At 42.5% G+C, this 17,994-nt stretch overlaps 1 protein-coding gene across 5 annotated transcripts; it reads left to right on the top strand.

The window, feature by feature from the left end:
- Positions 1 to 272: 272 nt before the first annotated feature.
- On the top strand, positions 273 to 8,908 carry tubb5 (tubulin, beta 5; the record flags this gene model as incomplete). Of its 5 annotated transcripts, none has more annotated exons than XM_083661210.1 (5): positions 273 to 396; positions 5,467 to 5,575; positions 5,995 to 6,105; positions 6,208 to 6,284; positions 8,729 to 8,908. In XM_083661210.1, the coding sequence occupies 5 exons, from the start codon at positions 340 to 342 to the stop codon at positions 8,849 to 8,851; spliced, it is 477 nt and encodes a 158-aa protein (XP_083517336.1). In that variant the 3' UTR covers positions 8,852 to 8,908. The 5 variants fall into 5 exon arrangements, with proteins under 5 accessions (XP_083517336.1, XP_083517335.1, XP_083517332.1 ...); XM_083661209.1 differs by having other exon boundaries at positions 6,208 to 6,299; positions 8,492 to 8,908; XM_083661206.1 differs by having other exon boundaries at positions 6,208 to 6,452; positions 8,039 to 8,908.
- Between the last annotated feature and the right edge of the window lie 9,086 nt (positions 8,909 to 17,994).

Here is a 17,994-nt window from a genome sequence, read left to right as displayed (position 1 = left end):
GACCCCCTGGCTTGGAGGTCACGTCTACCCAGACAATTATATAATTTTTAAACAGTTAAGTTTCCGTATAAATCATTACAATATGCTCCCGGAAGGTGGGGATGCAATTCTCGGCGGGGGTGCAAAACTCGGCATGACACCGGAAGCAGGCTCAGCTGGGTCCGCGTCTGGCCCCGCCCCCTCCCCAGCCCCAGCCTCTGTCTGCCTGGAATCGCTCCAGATTATAAATCCATTGTTTGTCCAGCAGGCAGAAGAAGCTGCGGTCGGGCTCCTCGTGCTGTGGAAGAAGCATCTCTTCTCCTCATCGTCCTCCTCACACTTTTCTGTCCAGATTGTAGAATGAGGGAAATCGTGCATATCCAGGCCGGCCAGTGCGGTAACCAGATTGGTGCCAAGGTAAGGACGAAAAAATTTAAGATTTATAAATTGTCATACAAGATAAATAAAAATTGAATTGATTTGGAGACTGTCTGTACTGGTACTGTACTTGTATTCATTTCATTTGTAGCTTCATCTTGACACAGGAAGATGAGCATAAAGGCATCACTTCAGTTATAAAAGTGTTATATCTTACTTTTAAATTTGTGTCGTTTTTTTTGTTAGGATCTAATGTGCACTGCGGTAACTGCCTGGTGGGTGGTGGAATAGCGGACCGTGATTGTTGAACTATCAGCATAACGGGTCTCTGTGTCTCGGGGTTTTTTGTTCGCAGTCCCCGCCGCCCGCCGGGCGTGTCTGCATCTGGACAGTGGGGATGCAGCTGACCTCAACACAGATTGTCTAGGAGAGAGAAGAAGAAAAAAAAGTATATTCTTCACTTGTCAAGCTCCTTCAGTGTATGCAAATATGACTGCTATTCGAGACAATGGATGGGAGCTGGAATATAGGCAGGTTATTTTTTCTCTCTCTCCCATGATGACTGATGCAGCATCAGATGTGTAGTCTGTGCTAGTGTAGGTGAGAAAGAAAGGAGGGGAGCTGTGGAAATGGGTGTGGCATCTTGCATCTTGCCAGCAGGGTCATATCAGTGCTTTTCAGAGTGAGATCCACTTATTTTTGTTTTAAATAATCCTCGCCAATGGCAATGCATTATTCTACTTATTAATGGAAGATATACAATCTCCCATCAGGGAGGGATAGATACGATTACAATTAAACAATCTGACATGATGCCATCCTGGTCCATTGTTATCCCACCCCTTTTCTTTTCTTTCTTAACAGCCAATCATTTGCACCAGACAACATGGTCAAATCATATGGTCAAATCAGACCCTCTCAGGTCCATAGGAGTCTGCCTTGGCAGGCTATCCACTGTCATTAGGAAGCTACGTTAACAAAATTCTGTACATTACAGGATGAATCATTATCATTATTATGATAGTATTATGATGCTCTTGACAGGGATTTTAATGTCCACTAAAGCGGGTCCGCTCTCCTTCTAATCAATGTCTTCCCTCTGTTCTCCTAACCAAATTAGGGCTAGGGGTGGGGGAGGGATGGAGGAAACAGCTGATGCACAGTGGGTGAAGTCACTGGGCGGCTCTCAACTCACTTTAATTTGCCATGACTGGAAATGCCTTGGTAGAATAGCCATAAGAAATACACACTCCCTTCTTCTAACCGGTCCAGCGCAAGCCTCTCATCTCCAAATTCATCAATTTATTTTCTTTAATTTCTTTGCTTTTTCACGGGTGGATTTAGTGGTACTTTGGACCAACGAAAGATGTTATATTAGTGGTTAATTACACGATTATGTTAAAATGGGAATGTTTTGTCTTCCTTGTGAAAAAACACTTTTGTTTTTGCGCTGGTCTGGACAGCGACGATAATACTATATATTTTTTCCCCGTATTTCAAAAGCACCTGCACCTGCAACTAGGGCTGTGAATCTTCACTGGCCTCACGATTCGATTACGATTCAGAGGGCTACGATTCAATTCGATTAGGATTATCGATGCATCTCGATGCATCTCAAATCGATGCATCACTTTTTTCCCCAATACATGATTTATTTTTTCTCACTTTCTTTTTTCTCACTGTGTGGCTACTTTTAAAATAAAAGTGCATTTGGAATTGCATTGTATTATGATCCAAATAAACAATTGCATGTACTTCCATTATATTTTATTCGATTATATTAAAAAATAATTTTTAAATAATCGATTTTTGACTTGAATCGATGCAGAATCGTGCACGTCCGCATTGCGATGCGTCTTATAATCGATTATTTTTGACACCCCTACCTGCAACTTGAGTCAGTGCTGCAGTATAGCCGTCTCCTATATCTGAACCACACCACACCGCTGGTGTCTTTGGGAGTGTTTTCCCCATATGGTACTAACTAGAAGGACATTTGGTGGCCTGGCTGACAGAGAGGATTTGTTACCGTTCCCCGGGGACCCGTTGGCTCAGATGCTCAGAGGATATGATTGACAGAACTGCTGAAGGACTACATTGTGGTGCATTAGGGTCAGGGGTGTGGCATTTCCTTCCTGCTCAGTGTCCCCATTCTTTCACTATGATTATTTTCACTCTCCCCTGATGGCTATCTCCCCTCTCACCGTTAACTGTCCATAGTCTTTCTCAGTCTCTCTCAGTTGTTCCTTGTCACCTCCTTCTTTTTCATTTGATGGACGTCCTTCCCTTTGGTCATTTTGTGCCGCGATCTCCCTGAGATTAAGGTCACTTGGTCATTTTTGCCTTACATGTTTGTTTTTTTAATCAAAATGTCACAATATTGAGCCAACAGCTGACTCCAATCTCTTAACTACTGAGCTGTAGGGGTGTCACGATACACTCAGTTCACGATACGATACGTATCACGATACTGGGTTCACGATAACGATACGATACGATACGATTTTAACAATATTTTTTTAAACTTGAATAATGACAATATATGACTGGAAAAGTAGTATTTTATTTGAAATGCACAAATACAAAACATGCTGTTGTGGGAAATTGTTATTACAATAACAACTAGAAAAAACATGAGATTGGAGATAAGGCTTATCTTGAAATAGAATGAGTTACACCGTCACTTAGATTTACTTTGAACTAAAAGGTTTCTCAGCAGTATAAATTCTCATTATGCATCTTCAGTTTTTCTTCAAACTCAAACAACAAGACTTTTCTTAGTCTATTTTTTATGCTTCAGTTTTTCCTGTCAAGTAAACAGTTTTGCCAGAAACTCAATTGAATGGTTTCTCTCCTGTATAACTTCTCATGTGTCTCTTCAGAGACTTGTTCAACTGAACTACTTTCCACACATTGAACTTCAACAAACAAAGACGTTTCTTAGTCTATTTTTGATTTTTTTTTTTTTTTTTTTTTTTTTTTTTTTTGCGATATGAGATTTCATCTCAACGATACATATCGTGACGTTTTACTATCGCGAAATTTCGTGGGACGATATATTGTGACACCCCTACTGAGCTGCAATACAGCCTGCTCAAATCCAGATGACTGTAAATCCTGCCATAATGCCGATGATTGCAGAAAATCAGAGACGCTATGGCAAACGAATGTCTCAGTTGGGAAGCGCTCTGAAAAATGCGTGCATGTCTGTTTTTCTATGTATTCAAGTGTACCACTGTACATGTGTCAATGTTTTATTATTATTGTATTTTAGTGTGTGTTTTGGAAACCCGTTTGGGTTGGGCTCGACGAGGGCATGACACCTTAATAAATCAATCAATCAATCAACCATTAATCATGCAAATGTATGCCTGCACATCAACAGTCACACCCTCCTATGATTTAATGCAGTGGTTCTCAAATGTTTTCACATGAAGGAGTCGGGCTGTCACTTTTTCCCAAAATAAAGTTCGAACAAACTTTAATTGCCTGCAATTCGTTCGAATATATTCAAATTTTTTGGGTTAATAAAAAAAAAAAAAAAAAAAAAAAGTTCAGGTCAGGCCACCGGGCATCAGCCCGACGTGTTAGCTTGGACGCTCACAGTCACAACACTGCCTCACAAACTTGGCTGCATCCAACTCGAGACAACTTTTCAGACCCTGGAGACAATCTTTCTCAGAAGAGACTAACGCGACCAATCTGGAGACTTTTTCTGACATGGCATTAACATTACCAGCAAGCAGCAGTTGGTTAATTTTGGTTCATAAAAAAAAAAAAAAAAAAAAACGAACAGGTCAATTATACATTCGAACATGCCCTCCTCCCCCACATTCGAAGTTGAATTTGAATTTCGAATGAAAAGTGACAGCCCTATGAAGGACCCCTAAACTGACAAAGATTAGACCACGGACCCCCGTTTGATAGGATTTTGTCCCACGGTCCCCCATATGATAATAAGATTGATGCTTTTAGATGTTTTATTACAGAAAGTGTATAAAACCCATGACCCAAATAGTCATTGTGTTACTTATGAATGGAATTATAGTGGAAATAAATTACCCTTCTTTTGGCTGGGGACCCCCTGGAACCCCCTCAAGCACCCCTGGGGGTCCCCGTACCCCCATTTGAGAACCTCTGATTTAATGCACACACAGACACAGAGCAAGTGGGCTCTTTAAAGACTGCACCACAAGACATGAATACAGATCGCCAGACAATCGGCTTCTTCAGTGTTCGTGTGACTGCATGTAAATGGGTGTTCATTTTCAGTTTGACCCCCCGGGAGTGATCTGATCTGTAGGTCCTTTGTCGCTGTGTCCTTTGCCTCGTGTGCCTGTATGTCGGAGTCCCTCCCTTCTGCTCAGTCAACAGTCAAGGAACATGGAGATATTTGTGCCTACAGCTGTTTTCCTCGTTTAAGTCCCCCTTTGAGTAACCCACATGCTACTGGCCAGATACTTTCATAATACAGGGTTCCCACAGGTCCCAACCGCCATCAGCCTCACCAACAAGGCCCGGAAACCCCTTCCGCCAAGGACCTCACCAACAACCCCCCCCCCCCCCACACACACACACACACACACACACACACACACAAACTCACTACCTCCTCCTAAACTCAACTGAACCCCCCCCCCCCCCATAACACTGGAACTCATATCTAATTTAATGCCTGTTTAACTGGGACTGTAAATTCATGTAAATTCCCTGCACATTTAATGCCTATTTAACTTAGCCTGTAAATTTCATGTACATTCAATGTAAACTCTATTTAACTCCGACTGTAAATTCATGTAAATCCACTGCCTATTTAACGTCTATTTAACTCAGTCTGTAAATCTCATGTAAAATCAACGTAAATTCATATTTATTATCCACAGAACACTTCACCACTCACGTACATATTGTATATATTGACTCGATTTGATTGCACTTGTAACTTTGTGATTGTTTTTAGTTATCTTCCTACTTCTTATCTCTGTATATTGATGTGACCGCTACGCTGCATACAGACACTAAGATGTAACTCGTATGTAACTTGCAGACTGTGGCAATAAAAGTGATTCTGATTCTGATTCTGATTCTGATTCCATTTTGTGTCTGCAGTTCTGGGAAGTGATCAGCGATGAGCACGGCATCGACCCCACAGGCAGTTACCATGGAGACAGTGACCTGCAGCTGGACAGGATCAGTGTTTACTATAATGAGGCCACAGGTAGCTAAGCTAACCACCTCACACCTCACATTTGTCAATAAATCAATAAACGAATGGATACTATGTCACATTTCCATGTTACCATTAAGTTCCAAACTACAATTTTGCCTTGAAATCAGGTGACAAAATTAGCACTAGCCTCCCAGCCAAATGCTGGTAAGATATGCAAGTGGCTGGTAGATTTGCTTTGCTCACCAGCCAACAACAACAACAAAAACAATTGTAATCTATTGAGTGGGCTGGTAAAAATTTGAACATTCTAGCCATTTTTTGGCTGGTGGACAAAAATGTTAATTTTGCACAATGCTTGACATTCATTTGTCGTGTCCCCTGCTATGCACGTTACTGTCTGATTCTTATCCTCTGTCACATTATGCACCATGTCTAACATGCTCCCCCTCTTTCTTCTTCTTATACAGATAGTAAATATGTGCCTAGAGCCATTCTGGTGGATCTGGAGCCTGGAACCATGGACTCAGTAAGGTCTGGACCCTTTGGACAGATCTTCAGACCAGACAATTTTGTGTTTGGTGGGTGAAACAAAGACATTTTCGGAATTGAAAGCTTTGACTGAATTCTTTGAATGATGGTGGGAAGAATGTCTCATCTCTGTGTCGCTCCTTCCCCTCCAGGCCAGAGCGGTGCTGGAAACAATTGGGCCAAGGGTCACTACACAGAAGGAGCCGAGCTGGTGGACTCGGTTCTGGATGTGGTCCGTAAAGAGGCGGAGAGCTGTGACTGCCTGCAGGGCTTCCAGCTCACCCACTCTCTGGGAGGAGGAACCGGCTCCGGCATGGGAACGCTGCTCATCAGCAAGATCCGAGAGGAGTACCCCGACCGCATCATGAACACCTTCAGCGTGGTGCCCTCCCCGAAGGTAAGCTGCCCTTGGGACAGAGATGCTCACAAGTCATTTTTTGCAAGTCCAAGTCAAGTCTCAAGTCTTTGAGCTCAAGTCCAAGTCAAGTCTCAAGTCTTTGGTCACAAGTCCAAGTCAAGTCTTAAGTCTTTTATGGATGAGTGTTCTATCATCTGCTGCATGTCATCCGGTCCGCTTTGAACACTGCATAGCTAAAACTAAGGAATTCAAAGCATGTACTGTATTATCCTCACTCCTTATCTATTAGCATACAGTATCAGCATTGATTGGATGACATCAGTATAGATTTGTCAGTATATAATTAGATTTATAGATGTTAATGCACCAAAAAAAAAAAAAAATAATAAATAAAGATTGTTCACAAGTCCCAAAACTTAAACCCAAGTCAAGTCTCAAGTCTTTGAGGATGAGTCTCAAGTCAAGTCTCAAGTCACTGTGTGGGAGACTTAAGTGCGACTCAAGTCAAGTCCAAGGCCCAATCCCAATTCTTTTCTTAACCCTCAATCTTAACCCTCAAACTCAACCCTCAATCTTAGTAGCCCTCAAAACTAAGTGTTAAGGGCTATCTTGCGACTTTAAAATGGGACAGCCCTTAAAGGCAGATACGTCTTCAGACTGTGGGGGGAAGCAATATGCCAAAGCTCCGGATCCAGTCTGTCAATTCAAAAGAAGAGGAAAAAAGCATCATTACAAATATTTCCTTGATAATATAGATGTAGAAATTACGATAACCATTGTATTATCTTAGTTTAAATGTCATTTTATGGATTTCCGTTTTGGAGCCTAACACATTTGTTGTTGCTAACTATCGATAGTCGTGCTGGTCAAGCCATATTATTATTATTATATTATAACATTGTTAACGTTGTTACGAAATGCCATAATTCTCGGTGGTAATGTCGTTGTTGAGTTGTTTTTATCAAGATACAGCCTACGTGTAATGCAACGCACCACAAAACAAGTGGGGGCTAGAATGACCGTGCTTTCCGACGTGAGGGCTGGCTTGACTGCAGTTAAACACTGCAGTCAAGCCAGCCCTCACGTCGGAAAGCACGGTCATTCTAGCCCCCACTCGTTAGCAACAACAATTGTTGTTAGGATTCCAAAACGGAAATCCATAAAATTACATTAAACTAAGCTAATACAATGGTTATCGTATTTTTTACATCTCTATTAACAAGGAAATACTTAACTTTGTAGGGCTACTTTTTTCCTCCTTTCGCCGCCATCTTCCATCTGAATAGATCTAGCTGATGACACGCAAGGGATTCTGGGATCGCACTCACCGCCAAGTGTGGTCGTGGAAAATCTCAAAACTGAGGGCCGTAGAGCCCTCAAACTCGACCCTTAACTTAACAAAGTGAGAATCGGGACAGCACTAGCACTTCGCGGGAGTGCGCATTTTTGAGACTGAGGGTTAAGATTGAGGGTTAAGATAGGAATTGGGATTGGGCCCAAGTCCCCATCTCTGCCTTGGGATAAAGCGTGATACTATTTATTTTAAGTTTAGCTTCTCTTTGCCGTAGGGTTTTCTATTTCTAGACGTGCGACTGAATGATCTGTTTGTGTTTCTGCCCCCCCAGGTGTCAGACACAGTGGTGGAGCCTTACAACGCCACGCTGTCAGTCCACCAGCTCGTCGAGAACACGGACGAGACCTACTGCATCGACAACGAGGCCCTCTACGACATCTGCTTCCGCACGCTCAAGCTGACCACGCCCACGTACGGCGACCTCAACCACCTGGTGTCGGCCACCATGAGCGGCGTCACCACCTGCCTGCGCTTCCCCGGCCAGCTCAACGCCGACCTCCGCAAGCTGGCCGTCAACATGGTGCCCTTCCCCCGTCTGCACTTTTTCATGCCCGGCTTCGCCCCGCTGACCAGCAGGGGGAGCCAGCAGTACCGCGCCCTGACCGTGCCCGAGCTCACCCAGCAGGTGTTCGACGCCAAGAACATGATGGCGGCGTGCGACCCGCGTCATGGCCGCTACCTGACCGTCGCCGCCGTGTTCCGCGGCCGCATGTCCATGAAGGAGGTGGACGAGCAGATGCTGAACGTGCAGAACAAGAACAGCAGCTACTTCGTGGAGTGGATCCCCAACAACGTGAAGACGGCCGTCTGCGACATCCCGCCGCGCGGCCTCAAGATGGCCGTCACCTTCATCGGGAACAGCACCGCCATCCAGGAGCTGTTCAAGCGCATCTCCGAGCAGTTCACCGCCATGTTCCGCCGCAAGGCCTTCCTCCACTGGTACACCGGCGAGGGCATGGACGAGATGGAGTTCACCGAGGCGGAGAGCAACATGAACGACCTGGTGTCCGAGTACCAGCAGTACCAGGACGCCACGGCCGAAGAGGAGGGCGAATTCGAGGAGGAGGCGGACGACGACGCTTGAAGGTTGCGAGACGACCTAGACGTCATCATTGCCAAAACGGAGACGGAATCAATTTGGAACGCCCTCAGAAGTAACACAAATTGTGTCAAGAGCATTGGTAGAATCGAACTTTAGTGGTACGATGGATGAGATTTTAGGTCAGAGAGGTGTCAGATTGAACGTTAGTTTGATTTAACGGTTTACTGCAAATAAAGTTGGCAAATTTGTTTTCCTTTCTTTATTGCTTGCATATAAATTATGAACATTGTCCAGACATAAAGTACATTTAATCCACCTCCTATATTTTTGAGTGTTAAGGCACAGTAAGTGTAAAGGCTAGATATGAACGGGGGTTTCCAGAGATACAGGGTTGTATGGCCATGTTCACATTACAGGGAAATCTAATTTGCTGATGAAGTCATTAATCATCATTATCTTGATTTGTTTCCCAAATCTGATTTGGGAGTGTGTCCGCACTGCCACAAATCTGATTTTCAAGTCGGATCCGTGTGTTCAGACCTAAACAGCCTATCTGCATGGGTTGCTATGGTAACGACGTGGGCATCAGTAAATACGTACGTTGGTGACGTGGTTTTCCTGCACAGAAGCATTTGATGACGAGTTGCGAGTGACGTTCAAATCAGATTTGGTGGATCTGCGCGTCCGCACTCAAGTCACATCAGTCCAAAGCAGATTGGAAACTACCTCCATATGTGGTTTGGGACAAGTGACACAAATCAGACTTGGAGCGTCCAGACTCATAAAACCAATCTGGATAAAGTCATTAATAGGTCACTAAAGTTCACAAATCAGATTTGGCCTCCTAGTCTGAACATGGCCTAAGTGTAAAGGCTAGATATGAACGGGGGTTTCCAGAGGTACAGTCATGTATGCTCTGTTGAGACAGAAGGATTGATTGATGCATTCCTCTGCTGTGGCTCAGGGCAAGTGGAAAACAGAGCTATGTCATCTAATTTTCTATGCTACACAATAATTGGTAAATTAACCTTTTCATTGCAAAAAAACAGTTCATTAGTTTATTTGCACATATTAAAACAAACAAGCAATATAACAATGTCTATAACAATGAATCACTGCCGATCTTTCGGAAAAGACTAAAGACACACCTTTTCATGCTCCATCTGGGCCCTTCTTGATCTAACTTCTTTCTCTCTTAAAAAAAACAAAAACAACAACACTTCCTTCAGAAGTTGTAGTTGTCATAGACTGTGTTGCATAGTTGATTGCTCTATTGCTGACAAAAATGCGTTATTGGAAGTCGCTTTGGATAAAAGCGTCTGCCAAATGACGTAATGTAATGTAATGTAATGTAACAATGAATCATGAAAAGAAGAGAATTAACAAGAAAGAAAGGGAAAGAAATGTGCAGGTGAGGTAAAAAGTGCACAAAATGATCTTATATCACAATCTCACCGAGGTTAGAATGGAATGAACAGTGTAGGTTTCACACAGTCCACCAGATCTGACAACCTTTCTGGTCTATATATCAACAACTGCTTTCGGTAACACTTTACAATAACGTACACAAATCCTATAGTAGTTACTGATAAACTAACCATTAACTAATCGCCAGTTAATCATTCGCTAATGAAAAATTTGGCATTAGTTTATCACTAGTTAATCATAGTTAATGAGTAGGTAGTCATTAGTTAATGATTAGTATCTAATTTCCTGAGTAGAGTAGTTAATCAGTACCTAATGATTACTAAATTTCAGCTCGTGAATAGAGTAGTTAATCATTACTTAATGATTCCAAAATGTCAGTGCGTGAATGTATTAGTTAATCATTAGTTAATCATTAGTTAATCTTTTTGTGTACCCTATTGTAAAGTGGTGCATCATACTCAGTGGTTTATGAATACTGAATCATTACCTGTCCATTAGTTACTCTTTTCGCACCCTAATATAAAGTGAAAGATATCCTTATCAAATAAACACTCCCTCCAGGTGAGATTTGAACCCTGAACCCCAAGATTGTTAAATTGTAAGTCTGGTTCTCTACCATCTGAGCTAACCAGCCTGTTGCTTGTTTGAGCCATACTATTGAATGTAGAGCCTGAGACCAAGTATTATAGTTTAAAGGTATATTCCACCCAAATACTACTTTCTGTCCAAGTACTTACAAGTACTTAGACATAAGTAGTATTTGGCTGAAACATACCTAAGTACTTGGACATGAAGTAGTATTTGGATGGAATATACCTTTAAAACTATAAGTATTTGGAGAGAAGGTAGTATTTGGGTGGAATATATCTTAAAAACTATAAGTACTTGAACAGAAAGTAGTATGTGGATAGGACATAATACTTAGTCTCTGACTCTACAGACCTATAGTATGGCTCTACCAAGTAACAGGCTGGTTAGCTCAGATGGTAGAGAACCAGACTTACAATTTAACAATCTTGGGGTTCAGAGTTCGAATCTCACCTTGAGGGAGTGTTTATTTGATAAGGATATCTTTCACTTTATATTAGGGTGCGAAAAGAGTAACTAATGGACAGGTAATGATTCAGTATTCATAAACTACTGAGTATGATGCACCACTTTACAATAGGGTACACAAAAAGATTAACTAATGATTAACTAATACATTCACGCACTGACATTTTGGAATCATTAAGTAATGATTAACTACTCTATTCACGAGCTGAAATTTAGTAATCATTAGGTACTGATTAACTACTCTACTCAGGAAATTAGATACTAATCATTAACTAATGACTACCTACTCATTAACTATGATTAACTAGTGATAAACTAATGCCAAATTTTTCATTAGCGAATGATTAACTGGCGATTAGTTAATGGTTAGTTTATCAGTAACTACTATAGGATTTGTGTACGTTATTGTAAAGTGTTACCCTGCTTTCTACTCTCACCGAAAAGCCACTCCATTCTTGAAATATTCATGTTAACACAACACACTCCTTCCTGTCTGACTGGTGCAGCAACCAACCAAGCATTTGCTTTGAGTCTAATTCATTCATATCTAATTTGGTGACTGGTGTCTATTGGTTTCAGTTTTTTAGTGTTTTACATTATGAAAATCGATGGGAACACCAGGCTGTGGTTTGGGTGCATAGGTTGATATGATGCTGACATTGTTTATGTAGCCTACTTTCAGACATAGGATGACATACATACAGTTAGGCCTACTGTATGACTACTGAGTAGTAGGCTATCATGGTAAATTCAAACTAAAGTAATTTCTATGAAGCGTGTGTGGGGAGCATAAATAATTTTTTCTGAAAGTATAGTTATATATAGTTATATATATATACATATATATATATATGTGTATATAACTATGTAACTATATATAACTATACTTTCAGAAAAATGTATTTATGCTCCCCACACATGTTAGTTATTGACCAGATTAGCCTGATTCCATTTACACCTGGCGTCAACATGCATTTTCTGCCATCAGATTGCAATCTGATGGCAGAAATGGGTGTCCTCTCAATCTGCATAAAGTTGCTGTATCCAGATTGAGAGGACACATTGCATTTACACTTGTGTTCAATGTGTACACAATGCATCCCTGACCAACTCCGGAGGTGGTTTGGCTGATCAGATTGCAATCCTTCTTCAATGCGTTTTGGGGGTGTTTACACATGTACTTTCAAGTGATAAAGCACAATCTGTGGGCAGAAAACACATGTTAATGCCAGGAGTAAATGGCCTCATACTAATACCAGGTGTAAATGTAATCAGGTTAATGTGGTCAAGCACTATCCAATTGCAATCTGATCACAGCAAACGCATGTTAGTGCCAGGTGTAAATGACCATCATGACGTCATGATGTCATCAGTGATGTCACTTGAGCAATTGTGATGTAATCAGTGATGTCACTCAAGCAACTATGATGTCATCAGTGATGTAATAGATCCTTCCTGGCTGAGGCTTTATAAGTGGTGGGAGTAATAAGTAGAGGACAAGTGGCGCATCATCTCTCCAGAGTCTCCACCCTAGGAATCGAGCTCGCGCCTAGTCTCAAAATTGGGTAAGTGGGCTTCTTCTTCTAATGGCTTTCTGGCAGTCTCAAGGATCAAGGAAACTTTATTGTCATATGCAGCAAGCTACAATGAAAGTTAAAAGCCTTGGCCCATGACTTTGCTGTACAGTAAGATAAAATAGAATACAGAAATAAACATGGTAAAAGGTAAAAAAAAAATTAAAGGGTTAAAAAAAAAGTTAGAACCACATGAAAGACAGTTAAAGTGCATTTAAGGGACATTTAAGTTGTAGTGCAAACTGTGCTTGTCCATAAAGTGCAATGTCTTTATATGTAGTGCAAAAGGAGTCTGAATAAAGTTCAGATAAAACTACTTGGAGTTCAGGCTCCGTATGGCTTGTGGGAGGAAGCTCTTCCTCAGCCGCTCAGTCCTTGTTTTGAGGCAGCAGAGACGCTTGCCAGACGGAAGCCACTGGAAGATGGCATGGTGGGGGTGCAGACCGTCCTTGATGATCCTCTTGGCTCTGGTGCTACACCTCCTGGTGTAGATGTCCTCGAGCGAAGGCAGAGCAGATCCAATGATGCGCTCCGCACACCTCACCACCACCTGTGCAGTGCCTTCTTGTTCTGGGAGGAGCAGTTACCAAACCATGTAGTGATGCATCCTGACAGCACAGACTCAATCGTGGCGGTGTAGAAGGACTTTTGCAGCGCTGAAGAGATTTTGAACTTCTAAGATGGTACAGGCGCTGCCTTGCTTTCTTCACTACCGCGGTGGTGTTTGTGGACCAGGTCATGTCTGCTGAGATGTGCACACCAAGGTACTTGTAACTGCTCACGAACTCCACCGTGGACCCATTTATCTCCAGCGGCATGTGCTGTGCTCTCTGCCCCTTCCTTCTGAAATCGACCAGCATTTCTTTTGTTTTGGTGACATTCATGTCCAGGTTGTTGTTCTTGCACCATGATGTCAGCCTCTCTCCACCTCACTTCGGGTAGGCCGTCTCGTTGTTGTTCTCCATCAGCCCCACCACCACTGTGTCATCAGCAAATTTCACTATGACGTTGGAGCTGTGGGTGGCTGTGCAGTCATGTGTGTAGAGAGGGAAGAGGAAAGAGCTGAGCACACAGCCCTGAGGGGCACCGATGCTGAGGGTGCGCATGCTGGATGTGCGGTTCCAAAAACCTTCCACTCCCGCCACCGTGTCAGTGGCCTCTGTCAGTCACGATTTGTGAAAGAAGTGATGTCATCAGTGATGTTACTCGAGCAATTGTGATGTCATCAGTGATGTCACTTGAGCAATTGTGATGTAATCAGTGATGTCACTCAAGCAACTGTGATGTCATCAGTGATGTAATAAATCCGTCCTGGCTGAGGCTTTATAAGTGGTGGGAGTAATAAGTGGAGGACAAGTGGCGCATCATCTCTCCAGAGTCTCCACCCTAGGAATCGAGCTCGCGCCTAGTCTCAAAATTGGGTAAGTGGGCTTCTTCTTCTAATGGCTTTCTGGCAGACTGGATGCCTAGTTGCGGCACATTGTTGCCTCTCACAGTTGGATGGTCTCACTCTAGACCTGGTTCTTCTTCTTTCAAGTTTCCGGTGTCTCTCACACCTCCTCAATCTTGGCTGTTGCGCCTCCGCCTCGTCTCATGTTCCTCCGCTCCTCATCCCTCCTGAGCAACACGCCTTCACCTTCATTGTCTCTCTCTCTTTTCAGTAGGCTATCTCCTATAGAGCTATAGGCTACATGCTCTCTCTCTCTTTTCAGTAGGCTATCTCCTATATAGCTATAGGCTACATGCTCTCTCTCTTTTCAGTAGGCTATCTCCTATAGAGCTATAGGCTACATGCTCTCTCTCTTTTCAGTAGGCTATCTCCTATATAGCTATAGGCTACATGCTCTCTCTCTCTTTTCAGTAGGCTATCTCCTATAGAGCTATAGGCTACATGCTCTCTCTCTCTTTTCAGTAGGCTATCTCCTATAGAGCTATAGGCTACATGCTCTCTCTTTTCAGTAGGCTATCTCCTATAGAGCTATAGGCTACATGCTCTCTCTATTTTCAGTAGGCTATCTCCTATAGAGCTATAAGCTACATGCTCTCTCTCTCTTTTCAGTAGGCTATCTCCTATAGAGCTATAGGCTACATGCTCTCTCTCTCTTTTCAGTAGGCTATCTCCTATAGAGCTATAGGCTACATGCTCTCTCTCTCTTTTCAGTAGGCTATCTCCTATAGAGCTATAGGCTACATGCTCTCTCTCTCTTTTCAGTAGGCTATCTCCTATAGAGCTATAGGCTACATGCTCTCTCTCTCTTTTCAGTAGGCTATCTCCTATAGAGCTATAGGCTACATGCTCTCTCTCTCTTTTCAGTAGGCTATCTCCTATAGAGCTATAAGCTACATGCTCTCTCTCTTTTCAGTAGGCTATCTCCTATAGAGCTATAGGCTACATGCTCTCTCTCTCTTTTCAGTAGGCTATCTCCTATAGAGCTATAGGCTACATGCTCTCTCTCTCTTTTCAGTAGGCTATCTCCTATAGAGCTATAAGCTACATGCTCTCTCTCTTTTCAGTAGGCTATCTCCTATAGAGCTATAGGCTACATGCTCTCTCTCTCTTTTCAGTAGGCTATCTCCTATATAGCTATAGGCTACATGCTCTCTCTCTCTCTTTTCAGTAGGCTATCTCCTATAGAGCTATAGGCTACATGCTCTCTCTCTCTTTTCAGTAGGCTATCTCCTATAGAGCTATAAGCTACATGCTCTCTCTCTTTTCAGTAGGCTATCTCCTATAGAGCTATAGGCTACATGCTCTCTCTCTCTTTTCAGTAGGCTATCTCCTATATAGCTATAGGCTACATGCTCTCTCTCTCTTTTCAGTAGGCTATCTCCTATAGAGCTATAGGCTACATGCTCTCTCTCTCTTTTCAGTAGGCTATCTCCTATAGAGCTATAAGCTACATGCTCTCTCTCTCTTTTCAGTAGGCTATCTCCTATAGAGCTATAGGCTACATCAGGGGTGGGCAACTATTTTTCATGGGGGGCCACATGAGAAACCCAGATTGTTGCCGGGGGCCAAACAAATATGGTCATGCCGTAACCCATGGATGGGCAACTTTGATGATAGAGAGGGCCACAAAAAAATGTCCTCGCTACCAGATTTTGCTGAAGGCTGAACGGCGCCAGCGCAAAAAATTTGGGGCATTTGAAGCCAGGTTTAGAGGAATAACTCATTTTAAATTAACAATTGTGATGTCAGTCTTAACCACCAATATTTGATCCTTTTTTCACTCCTATGTCACCACCTGCTCTCCCTGCAGGGCTTGAAATTAACTTTTTTCACCACCTGCCAATATGGCTGCTAGATTTTAAAGTTACCAGCCAATTAGAATTTCCACTAGCCGAAATGTTTTTCTTGAAATAAACCAGAATATGAGTGGGTTAATTTAAGCATAAGTATCAGTAAGTGGCCCGGGATTCTCAAAGCCTGTGTTGAGGGTCACACAAGAACAAAAATGCACTCTTGAAGTTAATTATTTAAATTTCTACTTCAATGTCATTTCAACTTCAACAGTCATTTCTTACACATGAGATTACTTTTAGCCTTTTAGTCATAAATATTATTGAAAGATATTCCATATTCCAGACTGAAATGCTATAACAGAGTATTGGCCAGAATGACATGAACATTTGGACACTTATTCAGCGGGTATCTTGCATGTTGCGTTTAGGTGCACTGTAAAAAAAAAAAAAAGTTTTTTTTTTTTTTTTTTTTTTTTTTTTTGCAATTCCATCGCGGGCCACACAGGGGGCGCCGGCGGGCCGCATACGGCCCGCGGGCCGTATGTTGCCCATGTATGGGCTACATGCTCTCTCTCTATTTTCAGTAGGCTATCTCCTATAGAGCTATGCTACATGCTCTCTCTCTCTTTTCAGTAGATTTCAGTGCCATTGTCTGGTTCCAAAAACCTTCCACTCCCACCACCGTGTCAGTGGGCTCTGTCAGTCACGATTTGTGAAAGAAGTGATGTCATCAGTGATGTTACTCCAGCAATTGTGATGTCATCAGTGATGTCACTCGAGCAATTGTGATGTCATTTAGTGATGTCGCTCAAGCAAATGTGATGTATTACATCCCCTGGCTGTGACTATAAGTGGTGGGAGTATAATTAGGGAGAAGAGGACAAAAATTCTCCAGTCTCCCACCCTAGGAATCGAGCACGTGTATGCAATCCTAGCATAATATCCTTAACCTGACGCTGCCAGATGGTGGAGGTGGGATTGTGAATTTGTGGAATAATGCCGCCCCCATCTGGCGGAGTCAGGTTATAATATCCTAGCATATCAAGTAATTTCTATGAAGCGTTGTGTGTGGGGAGCCTAGCCCGCGCAGAAATAAATATAATTTTGCTCCAATCAGGATATTTTCAAGTTGTTTTTAGCGTGAGTGATTGGCCAGAGTGCTGTTGGGAATACGCCTACTGGGGGCGTGGCCAATTCTCTCCAGGAAGTGTTCATGTTTACATCTCTCTCCTCCCCCTGCAAGGCATGCGAGGTGGGTACCAGACAATTTAGCACATTTTCCTTAAAAAGCCAACTCGGTTGTATGTAAATACAGGGACACCTATTTGTACTCATGTTGAACATGATAAAATATTAGCTTTATTGCTCATTTTGCCGCGTAGGTAGGTGTAATTTCTATCAAGTTGCTCGTAGAATCGGTAGAATCGTGTGGACTTCTGTTAACGTTGTCCAAAATAAAAGTCTAAATAAACGTGTAAACGTTTCACTTGTTATGATGAGTAACGCACTTGTTTTAATCAGAAAAAGAAGATAGAGTAGACTAGACTTGCTACTGTTTGATTATTATTATGTTTTACTACCGAGGTGATTCCAGCCCCCCGGGCTTTTATGTTGACAGCGAAATTCCAACCCGGAAGTAGAATTACTACGAAGTGCTGGAATTGACTCCAACCTTCATAGGCGATCAAAGTTGTAAGTAGAAGTAGCGTTAGACTGTTGGGTCGTGATAATAACTAACATTAACATGTATAAACCTGCATAGTGTTCATAATCAAGAAATCAACCAGGTAGGCAGATGACTGAAGTTTCTTTTAGGTTATTTTGCTGAGTTAACTGTCAGTTAACGTTAGGCCAGGTAAACGAGCTTTATAGGACGAAGCAGCG

Source organism: Poromitra crassiceps (assembly GCF_964638095.1).
Source record: "Poromitra crassiceps genome assembly, chromosome: 26".
Taxonomy (NCBI): domain Eukaryota; kingdom Metazoa; phylum Chordata; class Actinopteri; order Beryciformes; family Melamphaidae; genus Poromitra; species Poromitra crassiceps.
Note: the sequence above shows the minus strand (reverse complement) of the source record. Positions and strands in the feature narration are given on the sequence as shown.